The sequence below is a fragment of the Triturus cristatus genome, chromosome 9, assembly GCF_964204655.1.
Source record: "Triturus cristatus chromosome 9, aTriCri1.1, whole genome shotgun sequence".
Classification (NCBI taxonomy): Eukaryota; Metazoa; Chordata; class Amphibia; order Caudata; family Salamandridae; genus Triturus; species Triturus cristatus.
The window spans coordinates 32,892,686-32,917,187 of NC_140592.1; the positions used below are offsets into that span (position 1 = coordinate 32,892,686).

The 24,502-nt window shown below is 48.1% G+C and overlaps 1 protein-coding gene across 2 annotated transcripts in view; it reads right to left on the reverse strand.

Annotated features, from left to right (window-relative positions):
• Positions 1–24,502, reverse strand: part of LOC146797314 (uncharacterized) — a 421,742-nt gene that overhangs the window by 111,259 nt on the left and 285,981 nt on the right. The window contains exon 1 of one of the 2 annotated variants that reach the window (XM_085624304.1): positions 1,132–2,912. The exons of the other annotated variant lie outside the window; for it this stretch is intronic. Coding sequence (XP_085480430.1) covers positions 1,132–1,447 — 316 coding nt within the window. The 5' untranslated portion in view covers positions 1,448–2,912. Of the gene's footprint in view, positions 1–1,131; positions 2,913–24,502 lie in introns of those variants that run through there. 2 annotated transcript variants of the gene reach the window in all.

The following is a 24,502-nucleotide window of genomic DNA, read 5'->3' on the forward strand; positions in this document are numbered from 1 at the left end:
TCTCTCCCGCGTTGGGGACCACTGGGGACACAACGGCATGGTCTCATTTGCCATACTGCAACAGACACACAAGTTAGCCGCATCGGAATATTTTAGATACATACAGGTCAGACACTCCCTCCAAGCTAACATCCCGGTCGGGTTCCCTATACCGGAGTCTTCTCCTCAAGAAGACAGATTACTCGACGGCTACTTGCCCGAAAAAGCTATCTCCCTTACATACAAAAAGCTGATACATAACACGCCAGATCCTTTAATACCACTAAGGGAGAAATGGGGACGAGACGGCCTGGAACTGGAGGATGACGAATGGCAGGAAGCACACTCTTCCCCAAAGGAGGTCGCTATTTCAGCAAAACGGAGACTGATCCAATTAAAAATCGTACATAGGGTGTATCTCTTGGGTCCCAGACTGGTACTGATGGGCGGGAGGGGTCCTTTTTCCACATCATTTGGGAATGTCCGCCGATCCAAAGTTATTGGAAGAAAGTACTTGAATGTATGAGTGAAGTATGGGGGGCGGAGATTCAGCTAGAAGCCAAAAGATGTCTCTTGAATGTTTGGGAGCCCACAGAGCTGAACAAAAAGGGTAAACTCTGGGCAACACTTGGCCAGATGGTAGCTAAACGAAACATCGCCTGCCTGTGGGGAGCGGCAACATCACCGACATTGCGAGCCTGGAAAAACTATATGGATTGGTGTAGGGTGCGGGAGAAAACGTTATATGTAGCACAAGGCTGTCCCCTGAAATGGATAGCGATATGGACTAAATGGAATGTATATCGTGGCAATATATGTGAACCCCCATATGTCCCTCCCCCGGACGAACCATTGACAACCTGAACTGTGTAGCCAACCATCATCCTTTAATTACCCCACTGAAATAGTGTACGGAACAACTGCTTGATTTGTGAGTTTGAGACAACTGTTGTTATTACTGCTTACTGTATGGAGTGATCACCCTACTTAAATTGTTAATAAAAAGATTTACAAAAAAAAAAAACGTGTCAGCCAAGCTGAAGTACAAGTTCATCATGAACCAGAAACAACCGGTCATCCTTATCCTTCTTTAAGTGTTATGTTTGTACAATAGACACCAAAATATTAAGAATATATAGCTTACATTCTTACCTGCCTGATTCACTTTTCCCCATGTAACCGTGCTCAGAAAAGTATTCAGGGCGGCACTGGGACCTTCCCCTGTGACTGCATCCGATACCAAGATGGTGTTATTTAAATCAATATGTAAAACAAGTTTCCTTTGTCTTTCTCTCTGGGATGCTTCAGACGCGCACTGGCTGACACAACTTTCAGGATCCGAAATCCCATCTTTTTTCATATCCACACTTTTCTTTTTTCTTCTCTTTGGTGACTGGCTGTTAGAATTGCCCCGGTTATTAGAACTGCCGTGGTCATTTGGAATTTCCTGGTTAGTTGAATTTTCCATACTCTGTCTACCTTTCGTTTAAATTATGAGAATCTGCCTCCTTTACAGAAAGGGATACCAAATAATTTTCAGAAAACCCCGATATGTCTAAACTTTCTTAGATAATTCTCCTGAATATAATTTGCTTTACTTTGGAATGTTTTAATAAATATCACTCTTTAAAGGCTCTATTAATGTATAGGAGATATTTTAAGACTGATGTGCAACACAGTTTAGAACTGATGGGGGCACAGCACTGACTTCAGCGGTTAGCTCCAGGACTTCGATTTGGGAATATTATTTAATCTATAAAGCAAAAGAATATGCTCACAAACGAAATCCCATCATCATAAAATATTCTGGATCAATTATTCGCCAAAAAAAGAGTGGTACCTTTGAGTATTACCCTATGAATTAGAAACAAAGAAAAGTGACACTGTATCCCACAGGCGAGTGAACATTTTGCCTGTCAATCATTGGATACTTTCACTGATAACGAAATAGAGGTACGTGATCAAATTCAAATAATTACGTTTTAGAGCTCTAAGGCGGCCCTCGTACATTTTGGTCTCATGGTCAATTATAAACTAGGTTAGCGGGTCAAACATAAGGATTGGCACGGTGAAAACGGGAACAATGCCTTAACACCCCCACATCCACAAGTTCACCTCGGTAGTTTCTATAATTTGCTCCCCAAACTGCAGAGCTTCGATGAATTCAAATAAACTATTAACAGGAAGATGCTACAATATTTTATACCTTCAATTTTAGCACCATACCCCTAGACTAGCAGTGCCTTTAAAGAGCCACTATCGTTATATACATTAAAAGTTTAAGGTTTGTAAGGGCATTTGCACAGCACAAAAGTAACTACTAAGAGAGTACTGTGGTAGGGACTGATCAATATTGATGTATATGATGAAGATTGGTAAATCCAGGGAAAGTCTCGCCACCTGCCACCTCCAAACAAGGAATTCCGGTCTAGTGAATAATTTACAATAATCCTAATACAATTTAAAAAAAACTACGAAATTAAATGTAGGTCACAAACTGGCCTTGTCACGTTGGCATATATGAACTTCGGCAGCACACATAAGTCAAGGAATACAAGTAAATCTTATTAAAACAAAGCAAAAAATTACAAACGGATTAACAGCAACAGGCGATGTGCGTGTTAATAAGGCATTAAAACAGTAAGTGCTTGGAATCTCAAAATTACTTAAAATGTCTTTTAAAATCAATGAATTACTCCAACGCCTCAAAAGTGAAACAAACGCAACAAAGGTTCATGAAGTTGTTAAAAAGGCCAGGAAAAATCGTAAGGTATTTTAAAAATGACACAGAGGCTCCCTGCAGTCCCCCGCTGTGATCCAAAATAAATAAATATAAAGATATTAAAAGCTGCGCCCTCCAGGGAGAAGCGACCTGCAACAACCTCCCACAGCAAGGAAAGAAGCCGGCCGGCAAAGACACCCGGAAGCAAAGACACCCGGAAGCAAAGACACTGAAGAAAGACTAGACCAGCGGTACCCGGAAGTACATGTGCAGACGAGCGCCCATATAAAGGAAACACCGCAGAGGCGCCTTGAGGATGGAAGCCCATTCCAACCAAACCGCAGAAAGGGCAGGCTTGAAAGGAGTCTGATGAAGCTAAAAACCCACCTCAGTTGAACCCGAGCAGCTTGTGACACAGGATCTCAGACAGAACAAGCATTGGCAAAGCCAATAGGTCTCTCCTGTAAGACGTATTGGCTTTGCCATTGGTTTCAGCATAATATATCACTATCAAAGGTCGAAGTAAGCGGATCTTTGGGACATGGCCTGCCCATACATTTAATTTTACAAAAAACTATTCCCTTACTTTTTGTTTTGTTTTTGTTACAACTCCCATCTCAAGTTGTGAGAGTTGAGATGCTTCAGCTGAAGTTGAAGGGAGGGAATGACAAGTTTCCTAGTTCACGTAAAGAAAAGGTTCAATTCTATTAAGGACACCGAGGCCAGGATTAGGTATTTCTTTCTTCACTTTTTAATTAACAGCAGGTTCAAAGAGTAAACAAAATCTGCAAACACTACCAGTGCTTTAAATGGAAAAAAATAAGTGCAGGTACTCTTAAAATGAGCTATGAGTGTAGCAAGTGGGCGGGGCTAGGGGCGGGACTATGGACAAGAATTATGACACTTCTACTATGTGGTCGATTACTTGTATATTCTTGAGTGCACACTCAGAGAAACAAGCAGCAATGCTCACACAAAGCATTCCAAGAATGTCCTTTAAAATACCTCCCTAGTATCTGGATTCTCTCCTTCTTTCACTCGCTTTTCTCACACACACACACAAACATGCGCACACAAGCAGGCAAACACCCAGACACAAGCAAACAGACACACAAAAGACTCAGGTGGGATAAAGGCCATTTTACACTCCTTATCTCCCGTGACTTTCTTAATTGCTGCTATTGCTGCTGTCAGCGCGATGCCTGTTTTCAAGTGTGTGCACAAATACACACCATGGTGTGAATGTGATTGACAGCACAGGGCCTGAATGGACCCTGCTCTGTCAAACACAGCGTGGTGGTGAACACCGGACATTATGAAAATGAGCCCTGCTGAATTGTTTAGAGGTGGCTCAGCTTGGGCTAGAGGCGCTTTGGCTGTCAGACAGCCTCGTCCGTGCTCGTGAGCACTAGCAACAATGAGCCTACCTTTGATGAGTACCGGTACTCCTTGGCAGCAGAGAAGTGCTGGTACTCATTACCGGTGAGTAACGGCCCATTTAAAGCACTGAACACTACATATCCTATGAACCAAAGGGAGAATATGTCCAATGTAGCGGTCTAGTTGTTCACCGCGAGCCATCTCGAAGACCCCTACCCGGAAGCACACCCATACATTGTAGCACCTTCTGGCCAGGCGTGGCCAGAAGGCTTAAATAAACGGGCCAGGGTCGCTCGAGACTTCCGGCCCACATGAGTGCCCAACTGACGTGTCTGTGTCCGTTTTTTGAGCGCGCAGGCCTCCGCCATGGCGTGGTCCCAAGCGCCATAGGTTTCCACACCGCGACACTGATGATGAGGATGGGATCCATGAAGAACCTGCTGTTCCCCCAACTCGCGCAAATGGTCTGACCCGGCCCGTCGGCCTGTCAGAGAGACAGCAAAACGCACCTGTCCTGATGGCTCGTCAGCGCGTGAAGCCCTGAGAGGATCTGCCTGCGAGGATCGGAGAGCAGGGTCGAGAAGTCACCAGGAGCTTGAGGTACAGTCAGAAATCCAGCGCTCAACCCAGGAGCAGCAACCGAGTGTTAGGCAGAGGTGCGCTGGTGCTCCCGGTGAGTCCCCGGTAGAGCCTCGTGAGAGCACAAGGCGCGCGCATGCACCTGAGCGCCTTGCCATAACCCGCCTGAAACTGACGAGAAAACGCCCGCACTGAGGCCCGTAGCGCGACATGCGCAGCAGCGCCATGCCACGATCAAGCCGGATCAACTTCAAGCCCAAACTGACATGCAACGAGTGCGCGCATGGTCAGCTCTCAGCCAGAAGAGCAAACAAGCATTGGTAAAGAAAGTTGACAAATTGCCAGCAGCTACAACTCAAACAAGCCCAGCAAACAAGCATTGGCAGCAGCTACAACTAAAACCTATACAACAAACAAGCATTGGCAAGGCTTACTGCTCTGACAGACACACTACCTGAAGACAGGGAAAAGAAAAAAAAAAACCTGAGCCACGAGAACCATCGTGCCACACCCAACCATGACTGAACCGGCTACCACTGCAGCAGCTCCACAGCCAGCGCCCCCGGCGGCAACACCAGTGCATGCACACTCTCAAGTCAGTGCGCTCCCACCATTTAGTGAACTGATTGATCCTGCCACCGCATCACCGAGGTGGAACGTGTGGATGTCCGCTTAGATAACTACTTTATCGCTACGAGAGAGACAGACGGCGCAGTAAAAAGGTCTTTGCTGCTGCATTTTGCAGGTGACGAAATCTACAAATTATTTGCGCATCTGCCAAACACCGGAGCTTCCACAGACTACGGTGCTGCGGTTCGAGCGCTTAACGCTCACTTTGACCCCCAACTCAACCCAGACTATGAACGTTTTAAGTTGCGGCAAGCCCATCATAGGGAGGGTGAATCCATGAACGCCTTCCATGCATGCCTCAGAGAACTGGCCAGCACCTGCACTGAGGGTGACCAAGACAAAGAAGTACGGGCGCAGGCCATCCAAGGATGCCGCAACAAGACCCTGCGGACCCTCATCCTCAGGCAACCGCACATCTCCCTAGAGGATATACTCATCCTGGCACGCTCCCATGAACTATCGGAAGTCAGGGCTACGGCCATGGAAGCAGCGCTTAACAAACCAAGCGAACCAGCAGTGATAGACAAGACAGAGCGAGTGGACGCAGCTCGCACTTCAGCTCGCGGAAGCCGGGGCGATGGCCCACCAGAAGACCGCGACAGTCACAGTGCGGATACTGTGGGAGAGAGGAACATCCTCAAAATGACTGCTCAGCAAAAGACAAGATATGCTCAAAGTATGGAATCCCCAATCACTTTTCGAGTGTATGCCGAGGCGGTATGCGAAACAGGGGAACTCCCAGACGAAGACCGCCGGCTAGATCAGTGAGACACCTCTCACTAGATGAGCCCGACGCTTCAAGGATGCAGAAGACACCGACACAGCGTAGGCCATACATCGAAGACTCCTCCACAGATGAAGAGGAAGAATGCTACCTCATATCTTTCGCGAGTGACCTTAAGCGGAGGCGGCGTCCCCAGCCCACATGTGCCATCGAAATCGCAGGGTCACCTGTCACGGCCCTCATCGACACCGGAGCATCAGTAAATGTCATGGGGAGTCAATACTACAAAAAACTCAACCCGAGATCAATGCTCATACCTTCCAAGGTGAGGATACTCACATATAGCAGCCAAATGCCACTCCCCCTGAAGGGGAAAATGACCGTCCAAGTGAAGTCAGAAGACCGCAAAATCACAACGACATTCCATGTGGTCGACAGGGAACCAGATATATTGGTAGGAAGAGGACATTTTAGAGCTATTCCCACAGCTGTTCAAAGGTTTAGGGAGCATGAAGCGACCACCAGTAAAGCGACACATCGGTAAAGCCGGTTGCCCTGCGACACTGGCGCATCCCGTTTCACCTACGCCCGCTGGTAGAACAAGAGCTATAAAAACTTGAGCAACAAGGAGTAATAGAAAAAGTTACTGGACCAACCCCTGGGTGTCGCCCATGGTTATAGCCAAAAAACCGAAGCAACCCGGTCAAATCAAGCTCTGCATAGATATGAGAATGCCCAACCAGGCAATACGCAGGGAGAGACAATTGACGACATACTCGCTGACCTCAATGGGTCCCAGTGGTTCTCAAAACTGGACCTCAACGCCAGATATCACCAGTTAAGATTAGCCGAAGAAAGCAGGCACATCACCACATTTTCAACACCCCTGGGGCTCAGACGTTATAAAAGACTGAACTTTGGGATATTGTCGACTGCGGAGATCTTTCAGAACGCTGTGAGGGAAGTTCTGTCTGGTCTTCAAGGGGTGCTGAATGTCAGCAATGACATTCTAATACACTCGGCAACACTTGAAGAGCATCACCGTCGGCTCCGAGCCACCCGCCAATGCCTTGCAGAGCATGGGGTCACCCTCCACAAAGAGAAGTGTCAATTCTTCAAAAAATCCATCGAATTCTTCGGATAAGTGTTCAGCCAAGAGGGGGTGAAGGTTGACCCCAGGAAGTCTCAAGCCATCCAGCTTGCTCCTGCGCCCACAACAGTTTCGGAAGTTCTAAGCTTTTTGGGCATGGCAACGTACTGCGGGAGGTTCATACCCAACCTTGCCACTATCGCAGAACCTCTGCAAAGCTTGATGAAGAAAGACGCCGGATGGAGATGGGGCCAGGAAGAAGAAGCGTTTCGCAAGGTGAAGTCAGCCCTGCAAGAGAAGATGACCATGGCCTACTTCGACACCACACGGCCAACGGAACTGATAGTGGACGCCAGCCCAGTGGGGCTAGGAGCCCTACTGACGCAGGAAACGGAACCAGGGACGTGGGTTCCTCTGGCATTCGTGAGCAAAGCATTGACGGCGATGGAAACCCGATACTCGCAGATCGAATGAGAGGCGCTTGCTATCAAGTGGGCATGCAACCACTTTCATCTATATATCTGCGGGCACCCATTCCGCGTGGTAATTGACCATCAGCCACTGCTCCCGCTGTTCAAAGGTACTGCTCCTCATCTGCCACCCAGAATCGAGTGATGGGGGATCCAGCTTCAGCACTATCAACTAGAATTGGTTTACCGACCTGGTGCAAATAACCCAGCTGATTTCTTGTCGCGCAATCCGGCTGATCCCACAGAAAGAAACTCAGAGCAAGAGAGGCAGACCGAAGACTTTATCAACATGATCACTCAGTGGGCGTGCCCAAAAGCCCTCGCAATCCCAGAGATCGGAGCCCACACACGAACTGACATGGTACTCGAAAAAGTATTGGACGCTTTGAAGAAAGGCTCCTGGGTTTTCTCCACGACGTCAATGGGTGGAACGAGGCAGATCGAACTCGCCTAGGGAAAGTCCACGAAAAACTAAGCGCCGCAGCAATTGGCATAGTATTGAGGGGTTCACGCATCGTAATACCCCTAAGCCTCCAAGAACGAGCTACTGCTCTAGCACATGAAGGATACCAAGACATGAGAAGAATGAAATCCAGGATGAGGGAACAGGTGTGGTTCTCTGGTCTGGAAGAAGCCGTAGACGACTGTGCGCAGGTGCCAAGCGTGCCAACTCACTGGAAACCCAGAGTCGCTGGCCCCGGGGATAACTGAAGACCCAGCTCCGTCACCCTGGTCATGGGTAAGCCTTGACTTTGGGAGTTTCCCGGACGGTCGGACCACTGCTGTTCTGATCGACAGCTACATGAAGTACCCAATCGTAGAAGTACTACCCTCCACCACGTTTAACCACCTACTACCAATGCTGGAAAATACTTTTGCACTATTTGGGCTGCTACACGTAGTCAAAACAGATAACGGGCCACCATTCCAAGGCAGGGAGTTCAAGGAATTCCTAACGCAGCTAGGAGTAAAACATCACCGCATCACTCCACAATGGCACCAGACCAACGGGGAGGCTGAACGATTCATGCGGACCCTCAACAAAGTCTTAGGCATAACGGTGGCCGAACAGTCGGACCCGGAAATTGCCCTACAGAAGTTTCTGCGGGAGTACAGGACCACCCCTCACTGCACAACCCAAAGGTCACCGTGGTCGCTGATGCTATCCGGACACCGACGGGACACCACCCCGGTGGCCGAGAACTGGGAGCCAGAGCCATATGATCCCCATACACTCAAGCCCAAAGGTCAGCGACCAACGAGAAGGCCAGTCGGCGGCGAAGAGCACGACCGCGGCTGATAGTGCCTGGATGTGCCGTCCTGGTGAGGAACCGTCGGAGTGGGGGAAAATTCCGCACGCCCTATGAGCCAGGGCTGTGGATTGTCAGGACAGTTAGGGGAACTGCTGTCACGGCGGAAAAGAATGGAGAAGTCATCACCCGAAATGTCTCATGGTTCAAAAGAGTATTCACTCCGGAAGGACAAGGTCCGAGTCGTCCTGCAGCAGCGGGATGGTGTGGGAAAACGCTGGGCCGAACCCCGCTGATGACCAAGCGCAAAATCCAGCAGCCCAGAGTTACCGGCCGACACGGGGTCGAGAGATTTGCCCAGCGAAATAGACGTAGCCACGCCGAGGATGAGTTTAACCACCCGTCAACGTCACTACGATTTGAGGCCAAATCCAAAGCCGAACCAAAGACTTGCTGATTTTGTGTGCTAATTAATCTTTAATTTAATTTTGTTTTGAACTGATTTGGGATGGGATGTAACGGTCTAGTTGTTCACCGCTAGCCACCTCGAAGACCCCTATCCGGAAGCACACCCATACATTGTAGCACCTTCTGGCCAGGCGTGGCCAGAAGGCTTAAATAAACAGGCCGGGGTCGTTTGAGACTTCCGGCCCATACGAGTACCCAACTGACGTGTCTGTGTCTGTTATTTGAGCGCGCTGGCCTCTGCCATGGCGCGACCCCAAGCGCGATAGTATTCCACACCGCGACATCCATGACAACTAGTAACCAATCACAGTCCCATATCCATATATACCCCTGCCTCTTGTAGTCCTTCCTCTACTTCACTGTAGGAAGTTAATGTTCAAGCAGCCTCAATCAGCCTTGGAATCAGAACCTCCGTATAAACATACTCCATTAAGTATATATTCTGAAACCCACCTAGAAAATGACCCATTAACATGAACAATTCATAAACTGATTACATTTGTAAACCTTGTAATCATTTTACATTCCTCATTCCGTGACCTAGGAAAAAACAGCTAATACCTCAATTAAAGGACTAATCTCTTGAAAAACAAGTGAAAGGCACATCATGAAAACAATTCACAGTTACGATACTACAATAAAACATAACTATCAAGTCATGGTACACAAAATCGGCACAACAATAATCATAATACGAAATATTCAATACTTCCTGTAATACACAGAAACCATGTTGCTGGAAATCATAAACAAGATATGATCTATTTTCTGTAACCCAGATAGATGGGATGAATGTCATATTATAAATATGGCAAGGGTTGGATAATCCTCGCCTCCACGTCCATAATAGAATTGAAACTTTCCTTTACGTGAACTAGGACAATTTTAACTCTATGTCCGGACCGGAGGCTGTGCATGTTCAAAGCTTACTTACCACCAGAGATGAGGCATCATAGATTGGTTTGAAATAAAACTTTTTGAAGGTGGATTCAGAGGACCAATCCGCCACATGCATAATGTCCTCCAGTCTGCCACCTACCTGAACGGCCTTGGATGCCTTAGCCCCACTGGCCAAGTGGGCCCCAAAAGGTGAGTATCAGTCCCGGCCTCCACCATAATCAATTTTACCCACCTGGCTATGGAAGGAGATGAAATCGCCTTGAACAGTTTCTTGATGGCAATTAACAGTTGTCTCTCACCTGGGGGGCCTTACTTCTGCCGTCATCTCCTCGTATGCCTTAAGGCATGACACTACACAAAGTTTGGGAGAACTCTCAAAAGCTGGATAAGTTACTGACCTGGTATTAGTTTTGGTGCTTCGAGATATAGTGAAGGTAACCCCGTTCTGGAGTAAAAACTCTCGCTGTGATGTCTAGTGCTCTGACATCAGAAACTCTTTTAGTAGAGATAAGACACAGCAACATGGCTTACTTCCTTGAAATATCCTTCTTAGAAAGGTAATGATTATGCTGCCAGACTAATAGAAGACTGTACCAGATCGATGCCCCATAGCCCAGAGCATCTGGGTTCCAGAGGCCGTTACATTCTGATGCCTTTAAGCAACTTACACACCCACGGGTGCTCCCCCACTGGGATGATGTCCAGCTGAAATTGCCGATCTGAACAAATTCATTGTACAATAAGCAAGCTCTGAGCCAGATAGTTCTTCAAGAAAATTAAAAATGTCGGTAAACTGTGTCCCCACGGGATCCAAGTGTCTCTCCACACACCAAAAAACCCATCTTCTCCAGGCTGATCAGTACCTTTTGGCTTTCCCTGGGGCCTATGCCTGCTGGATGAGTCTCTTCTTTATCTGAAAGTCTGCCAACTTCCCAGCGTTGGCTGGAATCCTCCAAGCCATGAGGCTGGGGTGACCCTGTAAGACCAGTGGATGTTGACAGCTGCTGGGATCCTGAAGGATCCCGGGTAACGATGGAAGTTGCACTGGCGCCACCCACGACAGCTCCAACATGGTGGGGAACCATGCTTGGAACTTCCAGATCGAAGTTATAAGGACCAAAGAAGCTCTCTGACGTCGGACTTGAACCGCCACTGTGGGAATCAGATAAAACAGTGGAAATGCATAGGCTTGATCTGTCGTCCAGTCCTGCAGAAAGGCGTCCACCGCCGAGGCTTCCAGTTCCGATCTCCAGCTGACATACCGTGGCAATTGGGCATTGAGTCTGGAGGCAAACAGGTTCACATTGTATGGACCCCACCGGTCCATCAGGGCCCTGGAACGTCACTGGGTCCAGTTGCCAGTCGCTAGAATCCTTGAAATGTCTTGAATTCCAGTCCGTCACTGTATTCTGAGCCCCTGGAAGGTACTCCGCCGTCACCAAAATCTGTCTAAGGAGATAATAATGCCAAAACTCCTTGGCCAACTCCACTAATGCTCTTGAGCGGTTACCCCCAACCAATTGAAATATTGGACTGCTGTCGTATTGTCAATACTCAGGAGGACACTGCAGGAGGCCTTGTACCGCGTCAGAGATCGGATCGCAAACGACCCCCCCCAGAGAAGTTCCAGGCAGTTAATGTGTAAACTCAATTCCTCCTCCATCCATCTGCCTCATGTAGCTATTGTACCACATCCGGAACCCCAGCCTTGCTGGCTAGCGTCCGATTCTATTATCAGGTCCGGGACAGATCTGAAGATCTCCCATCTGTTCCACTTCTCCAAGTGGTGTGTCCACCATTGTAGTTTTGTCCTGGCCTCTGCCGTCAGGGAAACAAGGTCTGAATAGGTGAGGCCCCTCCGTAGGTGAGTCGCCTTCAATCGTTGTAATGCCCAGTAGTGCATAGGGCCCGGGAATATGGCTTGAATTGAGGATGACAATAAACCAACTATCCTGGTCAACTGCCTGAGGGAGATCCTGTCCCGTTTCAGGGCCTTGGTCAATTCTTTCTTGATCTCGAAGTTCTTCGACTCCGAGAGGCTAAGCGTGGCTGATCTGAAATAGGAACCCCAGAAAGTTCATGGTCTGTAAAAGAGTTATGTTATGTTATGTTATGTTATGTTATGTTATGTTATGTTATGTTAGTGCTATTTGTATTGCGCACGGCTGCTCCAGCGAAGGAGCGTCCCGGCGCACCGACAAGGTGGCGAACACAACACAACTGGGGAACAGAAATAATTATTAAGAAATTGGGGAGTGAAGGATTTAACAAAGCTCAGAAAATAAATGAGTTTTAGCGGCCTTGCGGAAGGAGAGCAGGTCACCAAAGGTCCGGAGTTTCAAAGGGAGAGCGTTCCAGAGTGCGGCTGCCCGCACCTTAAAAGAGCGACCCCCCACCCGACTGAGTTTGAACCGAGGGGCTACCGCTAATTCTTGGTCTAGCGAGCGCAGAGTGCGGCCCGGGATGTAAGGGCGCAAGAGTTGGTGCAGTAAGGGAGGTGATAGGCCCTTCAGAATTTTGAAGGAGAGGCACAAAACTTTAAAGTGGATCCGCTGCCTAACGGGTAACCAATGCAAGGCTCGCAAAGATTGACCGGCCGAGCAAAACCTAGGAAGACCTATGATCGCTCTGGCCGCAGCGTTCTGCACTCTTTGAAGTCGGGTTAACTCAGCCTGGTTTAATCCTATAAAAAGGGAGCTGGCATAGTCCAACCGTGCCAAAACCGTTGCTTGCACCACCAATTGACGAGTTGCGGCATCGAAGTATTTAAGGGCAGGGCGCAAATTGCGCAGGATGCCGAAGCAGCAAGCCGCCGTCCTTTTGGTGTGGCCAACAAAGTTGAGGGAAGGGTCCAGCCAAACACCAAGGTTTTTGATCTCCGCAACCGGAGTGGGGGTCGGCCCCAGCTCAGAGGGCCACCAAGTATCTCCCCATAGGTCCGTCCGCTTCCCAAAGATCATCACCTCCGTTTTTTTGGCGTTTAGTTGGAGACAGTTGGACGTCATCCAACCAGCCACCGCCCTGAGTCCTTCCCTGAATCTTGGGGCATCCACCCCAGAGTCCCCACTGATCGTGACCGCTAGCTGGGTGTCATCTGCGTACGACACCATGGTCATACCACAGAGCTTCACAACCTCAGCCAGCGGCCTCACGTAGATGTTAAACAACGTGGGGCTCAGTGAGGAACCCTGTGGGACCCCAAGAGACAGAGGATGGCATTTGGACTGGTAGGGCGGGGACGCCACACAGAAGGAACGATCCCTGAGAAACGAACGGAACCACTGGTGTGCAGTGCCGATAACCCCTATCTCCTCAAGACGTTGCAGGAGAATGTCATGGGAGACCGTGTCAAAGGCGGCGCTTAGGTCTAACAAAACAAGCGCCGCCGTTTGACCTGCATCCAGAACTACCCGAAGGTGCTCGACCATAGATAACAGTGCTGTCTCCGTACTGTGGCCAGCCCGAAAACCATTCTGGGTGTCGTCCAGAATGTTGGCACGCAACAGATGACCAGAGAGGGCGGTGTTGACATGCGCCTCCGCGAGTTTGGCTGGCCACGGGAGAAGTGAAATCGGGCGGTAGTTCTCCGATTTTGTAGGGTCGAGAGATGGTTTTTTCAAAATGGGCATTACTACCGCATGCTTCCATTTCAAAGGCACTTGGCCTGATAATAGCGACGTGTTGATTAAGTCGCAAACCGGGCGAGCAAAAACCTGGTCTCTGAACATAGGTGGCTTGAGCGGGTCGTCCGGCGACCCCGACTTAACTCGGAGAGCCAAGGCCGTGTAAGACTCCAAAGAGAGAGAGGGGAGAGAGTCTAGCACCACCTGATCCAACCGGATGGGAGGCCCCATACTGGTTTGTGCAGTGGAGGAGGGGAAGGCCCTATATATGGTCTGGACCTTCTCCAGGAAGAAAGCCGCCAGCGCTTCACAATGAGTATTGGAGCTGATGGAGTTACCGGCCGGCTTCCTTGCCACAAGGTCTTTAAGGGCCTTAAAGATGGTTTTAACAGGATTCCCACTATTGCGAAACTCCAGAGCGTAGTATTCAGCCCGGGTTCTACAAACCGCGCGGTGATAAGACTTGACCGCAGCCATATACAGGGTTTTTTTGCTGCTGTCATACCTCTTCCTCCAGTCTCTCTCTGCACGTCTGCAGACACTTTTCAGAGCCCTCAGATTGCCATCATACCAGGGACTGGGGGCGCGGGAGCCACACTTACTGAAAACCATCGGGATAAGGGAGTCGAGGGCCCTGGTTACCCATCCACAGAAATGGTCATAACCAGACTCCACGTTCTCCACTGGACCCAGTGGGTCGTCAGTGAGAAGGCGGTGGAGATCTTCCGCCTTTAATTTGCTCCAGCGCCGTCTGGGCATGGCTCGCAGTGGCACCTTAAGTGGGGCTTCATCAAGACTACAGTGAATGGTCACGAGTGAGTGGTCTGACCAGGTCAGGGGGAGGGGGGGGGCCACTGTAACCCCTTCTAAGTTAGAAAAAAAGGGGTCCAGAGTGTGACCACCACTATGAGTGGGGTCCGAGACCAGCTGGAACAATTGAAGGGCCTCAAGGTCCGCCACCATCCCTCCCACAGAAGAAAGACACAAAGTGTCAAAATGGAGATTCAAATCACCAATGATAGAAAAATTGGCAGACCCTACTGCTAGTGAACTAACCGCCTCAGGGAGAGCCTCTCGAAATGCCACTGAGCTACCAGGTGGACGGTAAATCAGCAATCCTGACAAGGTAAAATGCGGAGTAACCGCAACCTTGAACAGGGCGCTTTCGCAGCCCGTGATGTTCTGCACACTCCAGGCGCAAGAGTAGCACGATTTAACAGCAAGAGCGACGCCACCCCCTCTCGAGGAGCGGTTGAGCGTGTAGATGGAATACTCAACGGGGAACGCCAGACTCAATACCGTAGAATCGGTGTCTTGCAGCCATGTCTCTGTCAGACAAAAGATGTCAGGGGGGTCATTGTCCACAAGATCAGCAATATCCTGATAATGCTTGACCGCCGATCTGACGTTTAAATTCCAGATGGCGAGATGTCGCGAAGAGACCTTACTGCTTATGGCAGGCTGCACTATACAAGACCCCAAACAGGAAGGGGCTTCGAGTAGCCAGCCGCCACAAGCACAGCGATGGGGGCCACACAAAGGGTCAACGCGGACTTCGGCGCAGGGAGGCAGACAGGTATTAAATGCCAGGAGACTATCCCTGGTATACATAAGCATGGTTAGAGATGCACCTGATGTAAATATCGCCGCGAAGCCAGCGCAACCGAGCGCGGATGGGCGCAGACGGGCAGGACTCTGGCACGACTCCGGCCACGCGAGGACGCGCCCGCTGCGCGATCCCGCTGCGCTAGGGGAGGAGCCTTAAATAGGTGTTCCCAGGCGTCACATGTGCATTCAAGCGCTGTCAGGTGGAAAAGCCTCACTCCACTCACCCCACTCCAAGATGTCCGCCAGTAAATTCTGACTGCTATCTGTTGATGACGAATCCCCAATTCTGGAGGAACGCAATAGTCGTACTCAAGTGTGACAACATTTGCATGTGTGATTGATCCATCAGGAGGATGTCGTCTAAGAATATAAACAAACTGATACCATTTGTCCTTCAAGCCTCCACCACTGGTTTGAGGAGCTTTGTGAAGCACCATGGTGCAGAGGAAAGGCCAAATGAGAGAGTTTGAAAATCTGGTCCCTCCACGTGAATTGCAGAATGTGGGGGTAATATAGGGACCTTGAGGCATGCGTCTTTTAGGTCCAGATGTACCAACCAATCATCCTGCAGCAAGAGATCTCTCAGGAGGTGAATGCCCTCCATCTTAAAGTGGCAATATACCAGCCTCTTAGGTTTATCAGGGGACAAAACCCTTTGCCCTTTTCTACTAAGAAAAGATTGCTGAGGAAACCACAAAGATGTTGTACTGACCTCTGAATTGCTGCTTTGGAGAGGAGTTCCTGTATCTTGGAGTCAATCAGGACCGTGTCCTGCTCTGAAAAAAATCAGTGTACTTGACCGGAGTTCCGTAGAACTCTATTTGGTAGCCTTGTACCATCTTCAAGACCCAATGGTCCGATGTGATCTCTGCCCGCTTGTTTGCGAACAATTCAGACTCTCCCCCACTCTTTGAGGGAAAGAAAGAATGTTGCTTACCACTGAAACCTCTGGTGCGTCAGTCTCTCCTCGGGCGTTGCAGTTGGCATTGCACTTTCCGCCTCCCAGGTTGGAGAAGAAGGTCCTCTGCCAGCCGTCGGCTGGAAAGAGCGCCCAGAGGAGCAACCCCTGCATTTTCCGGCCCCAGTAAAAAACTTCCCCGGGAAGATCTTTTTTATAGATGTCTACTCATTCTAAAGGTCCAAGAAGGTGGCCACCAACTTTCCAAGTTCTTTCACAAAGGGCTTGCTAAAGAAGTTGCCACATGCAACTGCCTCTGCTTCCGAAGACGAGAATTCCCCACAATGTAGCATGAATTTGTCAAGTCTCGCCGTGGGAGCGTAGCCAAGTCCTTTCTCTAGGACTGCTTGTTCTGCTGGTGTGAGGGCATGTGTGGAGAGGTTGGTAACGAGACTCAGCGTGTGCTTGGGCCTGGTTGTTGGTCTCTCGTTTTGCTCCTTGTCAGTGCTCCTTGTTGTGGGTCATCTTCCCAGTTTACCTGGTTTCCTCTGCGTCTCCTTCCGCGTCCACGTCGGCCTCTCCATAAAAAAGGTTGCTGTTGATTTGGGTTCATGTATGGTGGTGGTGGTCCAAAAGGCGTGTTCCAGCCGAATCCAAAATGTGGGTACATTTGAGGGTACATTGGGGTAATGTATATTTGGTCCTGGTGGTCCTTGGGTCCATGGTTGTTGCCAACCTAAGTGCCCTCCCCTTCCTTGTTGTCATCTGGTATAGCTGACCATGTTGGAGCCACTGCTTCCTGATGAGTCATCTTCGGACGATGCGCCTGATGTGTCCACTCTAGTCGAGGGTTGGTAGTCGGCTTCTGCATATGGATAGGTCTTCGCGTAATTATATATATTTTAACAACAGTGTTGCTTATTGAAGCGATCCCGCTTACCTTTGCATTTTTAATATCGCATGTCTTCATACCTGCACGCTCCGCATGACGGCATAGTGCCGGTGTTCCACATGAACGTTCACTTTTATAACGCCCAAGCACGGCTCATTCACCACACAACAAGGAGCACTGACAAGGAGCAAAACGAGACACCAACAACCAGGCCTGAGCACATGCTGAGCCTCGTTACCAACCTGTTCACACATGCCCTCACGCCAGCAGAACAAGCAGTCCTAGAGGAAGGACTTGGCTACACTCCCACGGCGAGACTTGACAAATTCATGCTACATTGTGAATTAGCAGAGTTCTTCCGTAAACTGAAGCTAAAAGCTTTTTTTGAGAACTCTCCCACTCAACCTGACTCGGAACAACAGAGGCACACACCCTTCAGAGTTAAGTCAACATTCATTCCACCACGGAGTACAGTACCACCAGAGATACTCGTGTATGAACAAACTGTGTTCAAAGAGATTGAAGCTTTGGAAGAACCCAACACTTTCCAAAACACGAGCCGATCAGAATGCCTGGCTCTACAATCATTGAAATGCAACCCTGAGATCATAATAAAACCAGCCGACAAAGGTGGGGGCACTGTCATACTCAACAAAGAGGACTACCATCGAGAATGTATGCGGTTACTCGATGACACTAAAAACTATGAGAGACTGACCCACGATCCGAGCACAGCTCTGAAAACACGCAGCCACACCCTTGTGGAAGATGCTGAGAACACAGGATTGATCACTAAAAGCGAGGCGAAATTTCTGACCACCACGCCAGGCAAAATACCTTATTTTTACATTGTTCCTAAAACTCACAAAAATATAATGCCACCACCCGGACGTTCAATAGTCTTGGGTATTGGATCATTATTAGAACCCTTGTCACGCTACTGCGATCATTTCCTGCAACCCCTGGTACAATCGACCAGCACTTACTTAAAAGACAACAAAGACTACTAGACCTAACAATGGCCCTGCCCTATGACCCCAACACTTCTTTTCTTGTCAGCCTCAATGTAGAGAACTTGTACACCAGTTTCCCACAAGATGACACCCTCCTAGTACTAGAAAATGCCCTGAACAATTCCAACTGGCAACATCGAACTTCTACATCTTTTGTCCTTGAGTGTGCATCTCTCGCACTTAAAGAAAACTTCTTAGAGTACGAAGGCAGGCTTTACCTCCAGAAGTACGGGACCTCCATGGGGAGTGTCTTCGCTCCCAGTGTAGCAGGCCTGTGTGTATATGACTTCGAGACAAAACATTTACTTGACATTGACCAACTACGAATTCTCCAAATCAAATTTTACAAACGCTACTGTAACAATCAAAGTGACACAAGGAATAGAGAAGTACAACTGTCACTTTATTCCAAGCCATCCGCTCTCTGGCAAGCAGAATGTCAACATTCCAAGGTGAGCTCCAGGAGATGCCAAGGTAAGAGGGAAGGTGGGGGTGGACGGAAGGTACCAAGGTGGGAGAAAAGGGGAAGATACAACACATCTCCTTACCCAACATAACAGATTACCAAAACACACAGGAGGAACATTACATAGCTACTCTGTCCCCGCTCCAAACTTGACCATCCTCCAACTCCACCACATTTTCCCCCATGCTTTTGACCTTCTGTGGAAGGAAAAATGTACTCTGTCCTACTTGTACCCTAGTGGGTTTCTTTATCAACACAGAATCATTAACAATAGGTTTTAAATTCTTCACACCATGTTTCTTATCATACCACCCTTTGTAGCGGGATTGATGTTGCTGAACATTAATCTGACTTTCTGACCTGTCATAGACCACGGTCTTACCCCCCTCTAGCCAGAGAGGGTACATCTTGGTGCCCGGTTCTCTCCCTCTTAAGATCACAAAAGGAGAGATGCCAGTTACAAGGTTGGGTGCCGTGTGGTAAGCCCACAAACAGTCTTTCAGGGAATTATCTACGTTGAACCCATTAGACATTGCCAGTTGAATATGTTCTTTAATCATACGGTTCATCCTCTCTACTAACCCGTTAGCTTTGGGACAGTAAAGGGCCGTTTTCTCATGCTTGATGTTAAGGTTCTTTAATAAGGTCATCATTTCATCTGATGTAAATTGCACCCCATTGTCAGTTACTAAAATCGATGGAATCCCTTCAAATGAAAATACAGATTTTAAGAAAGCAACGAGGTTCTTGGTCGTAGTGGAAGGGGTGGATTTGACATTAACCCAATAGGAGGTGTAGTCCACCAGAACAAACATGAACCTTCTCTGTGGACCTAAGGCATCCATGGGGCCAATTATGTCCATGGCCAGTTTAGTTCAAGGAATTACTGGTACCTCCACTGGTGAAAGTGGGACCTTATGTAAGGTCCTAGTTTTGTCACTTTTTGCACAATTATAGCAGTCCTTTACCTTTAATTCAACTCTAGAATCCATCTTGGGGAACCAAAAGCTGTTCCTCACTTTACTTTTGGTGAGACTTCTCCCTAAGTGGCCTTCGTGGGCAAGGTCTATTATTCTGTCTCTTAGGGCCTCAGGTGGCACAATTTTGGAATTGCGGTAGATTTTGTTTTCATGAATGGTAAGCTCGTTTCTAACTTCCCAGAATTCCTTTAAACCATCCACAACATCCCCGCATTTATCTGGCCAACCATTTATGATTAGACTTTTAAGTGCCTCCATTTTGGAATCCTTCTCCATTTCGACATTCCATTCCTCTTTGGAGAAGGAAGGAAGATGGATCGAAAGAATGGGAGTATCCAAAGGTTCATCCTCGATGTTGCCTGCTAAAGGAGACCTGGATAAATAGTCTGCAAGAACGTTATCCTGGCCAGGCAAGTACTCAATTCTAAAGCTAAATTTCTCTAGCCCTAAAACCCATTTGGCTATTCTTGGGGATTCACAGAGTGCTTTTCTGGATGAAAAGATGTGCGTTAGGGGTTTGTGGTCCGTGCGGACTGTAAATTTACTGCCCCAAAGGAAAAACTTGAAATGGTTAATGGCCCAGTAGCAGGCCAATGCCTCCCTCTCAATTACGGAATAATTCCGTTCAGGTTGACTTAAGGTACGGGAGGCAAAGGCAATGATAGTTTCTCCCCCCTCCCCTTTCTGAGATAGAGTGGCCCCAAGACCTTTGTTGGAGGCATCCGTGCATAAGATGGTTCTCTTCCTATGGTCAAAAGGCCCCAGGGCACGTGAGCCAATGATTTCTTTTTTTAAGTTAGTTACAGAATCAGAGTGTATCTCTTCCCATTTGAATTCACTTTTCTTTTATAACAGTTCCCGTAAAGACTCACATTTTTCTGAACATCTGGGGATGAACTTGGCCATATACTCAACCAACCCTAAAAAGGATTTAAGCTCCTCCTTATTCGTGGGGAAAGGAGCGTTTTCCACTGCTTGAACTAAGCTCAGTTTACGTTTTATCCCCCCAAAAGAAAGATTGTGTCCCAGATAATCTACCTCCATGACTTTGATCTTGCACTTTTCCTTTTTGCCAGTTAACCCTGCATTCGACAGCCTGGAACATACCTTCCTAAATATGGCGTCATGTTCCTCTTCATCGGCACCATAAACCAAAACATCATCTTGAAAACATATGCTGTTCGGAATTCCCCCCAGTACCCTTTGCATGATTTTTCGGAAGACCAAACAGTGTTGAAAATGCTGTTAGTGGCCTAGAATCCGGGTGGAGATCTACTTGGTAATATGCCATTGAAAGGTCTATGACAGAAAAAAATTTGGCCTTACCCATGATACTCAGCATTTCATTGATGTTAGGAATGGGGAAACGTGGACTCATTCCGAGGGAGCAAGATGGCGGCCGCTGTTGTGGCCGGTTAAGCGAGTGCTCTCCGCCTCTAACCCTTCCCGTACCTGATACAGTTATGGCGTACGCATCTTTCTAAGCTCTGTGGTCCAGGGCCGGACGTCGGAATGGAGGATTGAATCCGAGCGGTACTGAGCGGTACTGAGCGGTGGCGAACAGCGAGTAGTGAATTTGGAGCTCGTGTTTGGAGTATCGGTGTCTGGTCCAGGGAGTCCTGGAGTCAACACAGAGAGACTTGGTAATTGGTGAATCTAGCCCTCCCGAAGGAGGGGTGCAGCAGGGTACATGCTCCCAGGAGCCCCAATATGACATACAAGTTACGGTTCCGATTTTGAGCAGCCCTGACAGGGGGATTCTGGGAGATGTAGTCCGGGTAGGGCTAGGACAAACCCGGGACACAACAGCACAACAAACACACCAGGCGCCACAGCGGCATCATGAGAAGGGGAAGATGCCGTCTTTAGTACCCACTGGGGCTATAACAGCAGTTAAGGCATCAACATTTAAATCCGGAGCTATTGAGTTGTCGACAGGCACACCCGATGGGCCGGATAAAGCCTCAACTACGGAGGATTTTTTCTCATTGTCCGATAGATCTTCAGTGGACAGCGTGGTACAAGACTGGCTGGAAGGGGCTAGTACGGGAGGAGAGGAGGAGATTCTAGAGGATTCTGCGGACCCTCTGAGGCGACGTGATAAGACAACTAGTGGAGGGGTCACGAGAGGCTCAGAGGCCTCATCAATGTGGGATGAACAGAGCTCACCGAATTTTGTTATACCTGGTCAACCAGGCGAATTAGTCTCTGCCCCACAAGATCAACCAAGGGGGAAAGATCCAATCCCGGGAGAGATAACTTTAACTACTATTTATGACTTAATCATGACCCATAGGGCAGAGACCCAGGCCGGATTAATTCGTACTCAGAATGCATGTAAACGTCTTCAAAATGCAGTTAGGCGAGTTGCTAAGACTTGCTCGGATGTCTCCACAAGGATGACCGAGGCTGAGACCAGGATCTCCACATTGGAGGATGAACTATGTGCTCAGAAGGAACTAACAGAGTCCCTTAAGGCACAGCGTGACGATGCTCGTTGGAAAATGACTGACCTTGAGAATAGGTCTAGGCGAAACAATTTGAGGGTGCTCGGGGTTCCGGAGGGAAAGGAGGGCTCAGACCCACTGAGATTTATGGTGGGGTTATTAACAGAGGCTTTTTCGGAGCTGGGGCATTGGGAGTGGCATAAGGAGGTTCAAAGGGCGCATAGATTCCCATTTGTGCAGAAGAAAGGTCAAGTGTCAGAATTCCCCAGGGCTATTTTGATTTCTTTGAATAATTTTAGGGCGAGAGAGGAGCTTTATGACTTAGCTCGGCCGAACAAAAGAAGAAATGCCAAGGGGTGCGAGTTTTTTGTACGACCAGACTACTGTCAGGATACAGTTGAGCGGCGCTGGAGGCTGAGACAACTTATCCCAGGGTTTCTAGCCAAGGGGGCTCAGGCGTTCTTACAGAATCCAGCTAAATTGAAGGTGATTAAGGATGGCCACAGTCAGCTCTTTACATCCGAAATTAAGGCAAACGAATATCTCCAGACAATATGATTTTACTCTATGGGGTTTATGGTTATGGAGATATGGAGATCTGGATGCATATAGGTGTGCGTAGGTGCAGGCGATATGTGAAAAAAAAAACTAGTAGGAACCACCGTGATTATTATATATTGTGTAGTGGGTGATGGCTCTTATTTGTTGAGGTGGTTAAGGAAGAGTATCGATGATATATGAGCTGAAGTGCTGCTATGCAGCTATGCAGCTATGTGCTGAAATACGTCATTTGTTTTTTCTGTTGTTTGTAGTTTACGGGAGGGTGGAAGAGGTGGAGGTTGCGCACTGGGCTTTACCATCACTAGGGAAGATTTTCCCAATGCTCTATGAGGGGGGTACAGGGTGGGATGGGGTTGAGGGTGGAGGGGGTGGGGATGGGGAGTGGGGGTGGAGGGGACAGGGTGTAATTGATTCAGTGAGGTACAAGGATTATACAGTGCTTATACAGGACGCTGGTTGTACCAGGTTCAAATTAAGTAAGGAAGCTGTGGAAATTGCAGGGCGGGGGAAACCCTATAATGCTATTGTTTGTAAGAATAAATATGATTTTGGATGAGGAAATTAATTTGCTGCACGCTGAATATTTGTGGTCTGAATGACTTTAAGAAAAGGCGTGTCTTAGCCAGAGTTATATACTTAAGCTCATGGGATTTGCTTTTTTTACAGGAGGCGCATATAGCATGGTCCAACAGGGCCTGGTTTAGCTCTTTAGGGCTTGAACTGTTGGCATGCACCTCTCAGTCAGTCAACGTGAAAGGAGTTGAAATATTGGCCAAAAGGGGGTTATTGGAGGCTAAAAAACATAAAGCGGATAAATTTGGTCGGTGGGTCGTGATGGAGGTAGTGGTCTCGCAGCAAGTCTTTACACTATGCTCAATATACGCACCAAATGTGGATGATCCAGACTTTTTTCAAATAATTAATACAGAATTATCTTTATATCCACAGCCTATGATAGTCTGTGGCGATCTAAATATACATCTCTATTCACAGTTAAATATAAGAACAGCCAAATCCTATTCGGGTAGGAAACCGAGAGGTTTTAGGAGCCTGCAGGCGTTGGTGCAAGATCAAGGCCTGTATGATGTATGGGAGGAGCTAAATCCAGGTCAAGATGGGTTTACATATTTTTCCGCCCCGCATGAGAAGATGGCACGATTGGATCTTTTTTTGGTTTCTGATGTTATTCTATCAAGGGCCTCTATTAATGTACTCCCCAAGATTATATCGGATCATAATCCATTAGTATTAGAGTTTGAATGTACTGGGTTAACGGCTAAGAGGATAAAATGGTCGTTTGATAGGAAGTTATTGCTAAATCAGGACTATTGTAGCTGGATGAAGAAATGGATCCCTGAGTTTATCCAGTTGAATATTGGGTCTGCCAGGACGGAGGTTGTTTGGGACGCGCTGAAGGCTGGCATAAGAGGTGAGACAGTAAGGTTTGTAGCAAGGAAGCGGAAAAATGAGCGTTTGAAATCTATAAATGACCTAGCGGCCCTCTCCAGGCTTGAGCAAAAGTTAGTCTTTGAGATAAACCGTGCTGGGAGGGTTAGGGAGGCTCAGGCGGAAGTTGCTGCCTTTCGATCAACTATATACCAAGAGTATGCAGATGTAGCAGCCGCCAAGTATCAAGTTCATAGAGGCGAGTTTTATGAGTATGGAGAAAAGGTTGGGAGTGTTCTTGCTAAAAGGCTAAGACAAAAAGAGGCGTACTCTAGGATTGCCAAGGTTAAAGATATGGATGGGAATTTATTAGAGACCCCCTCCCTGATTCGTGATTCTTTTAAAAAGTACTATGAAAAATTATACACGGCAGAAC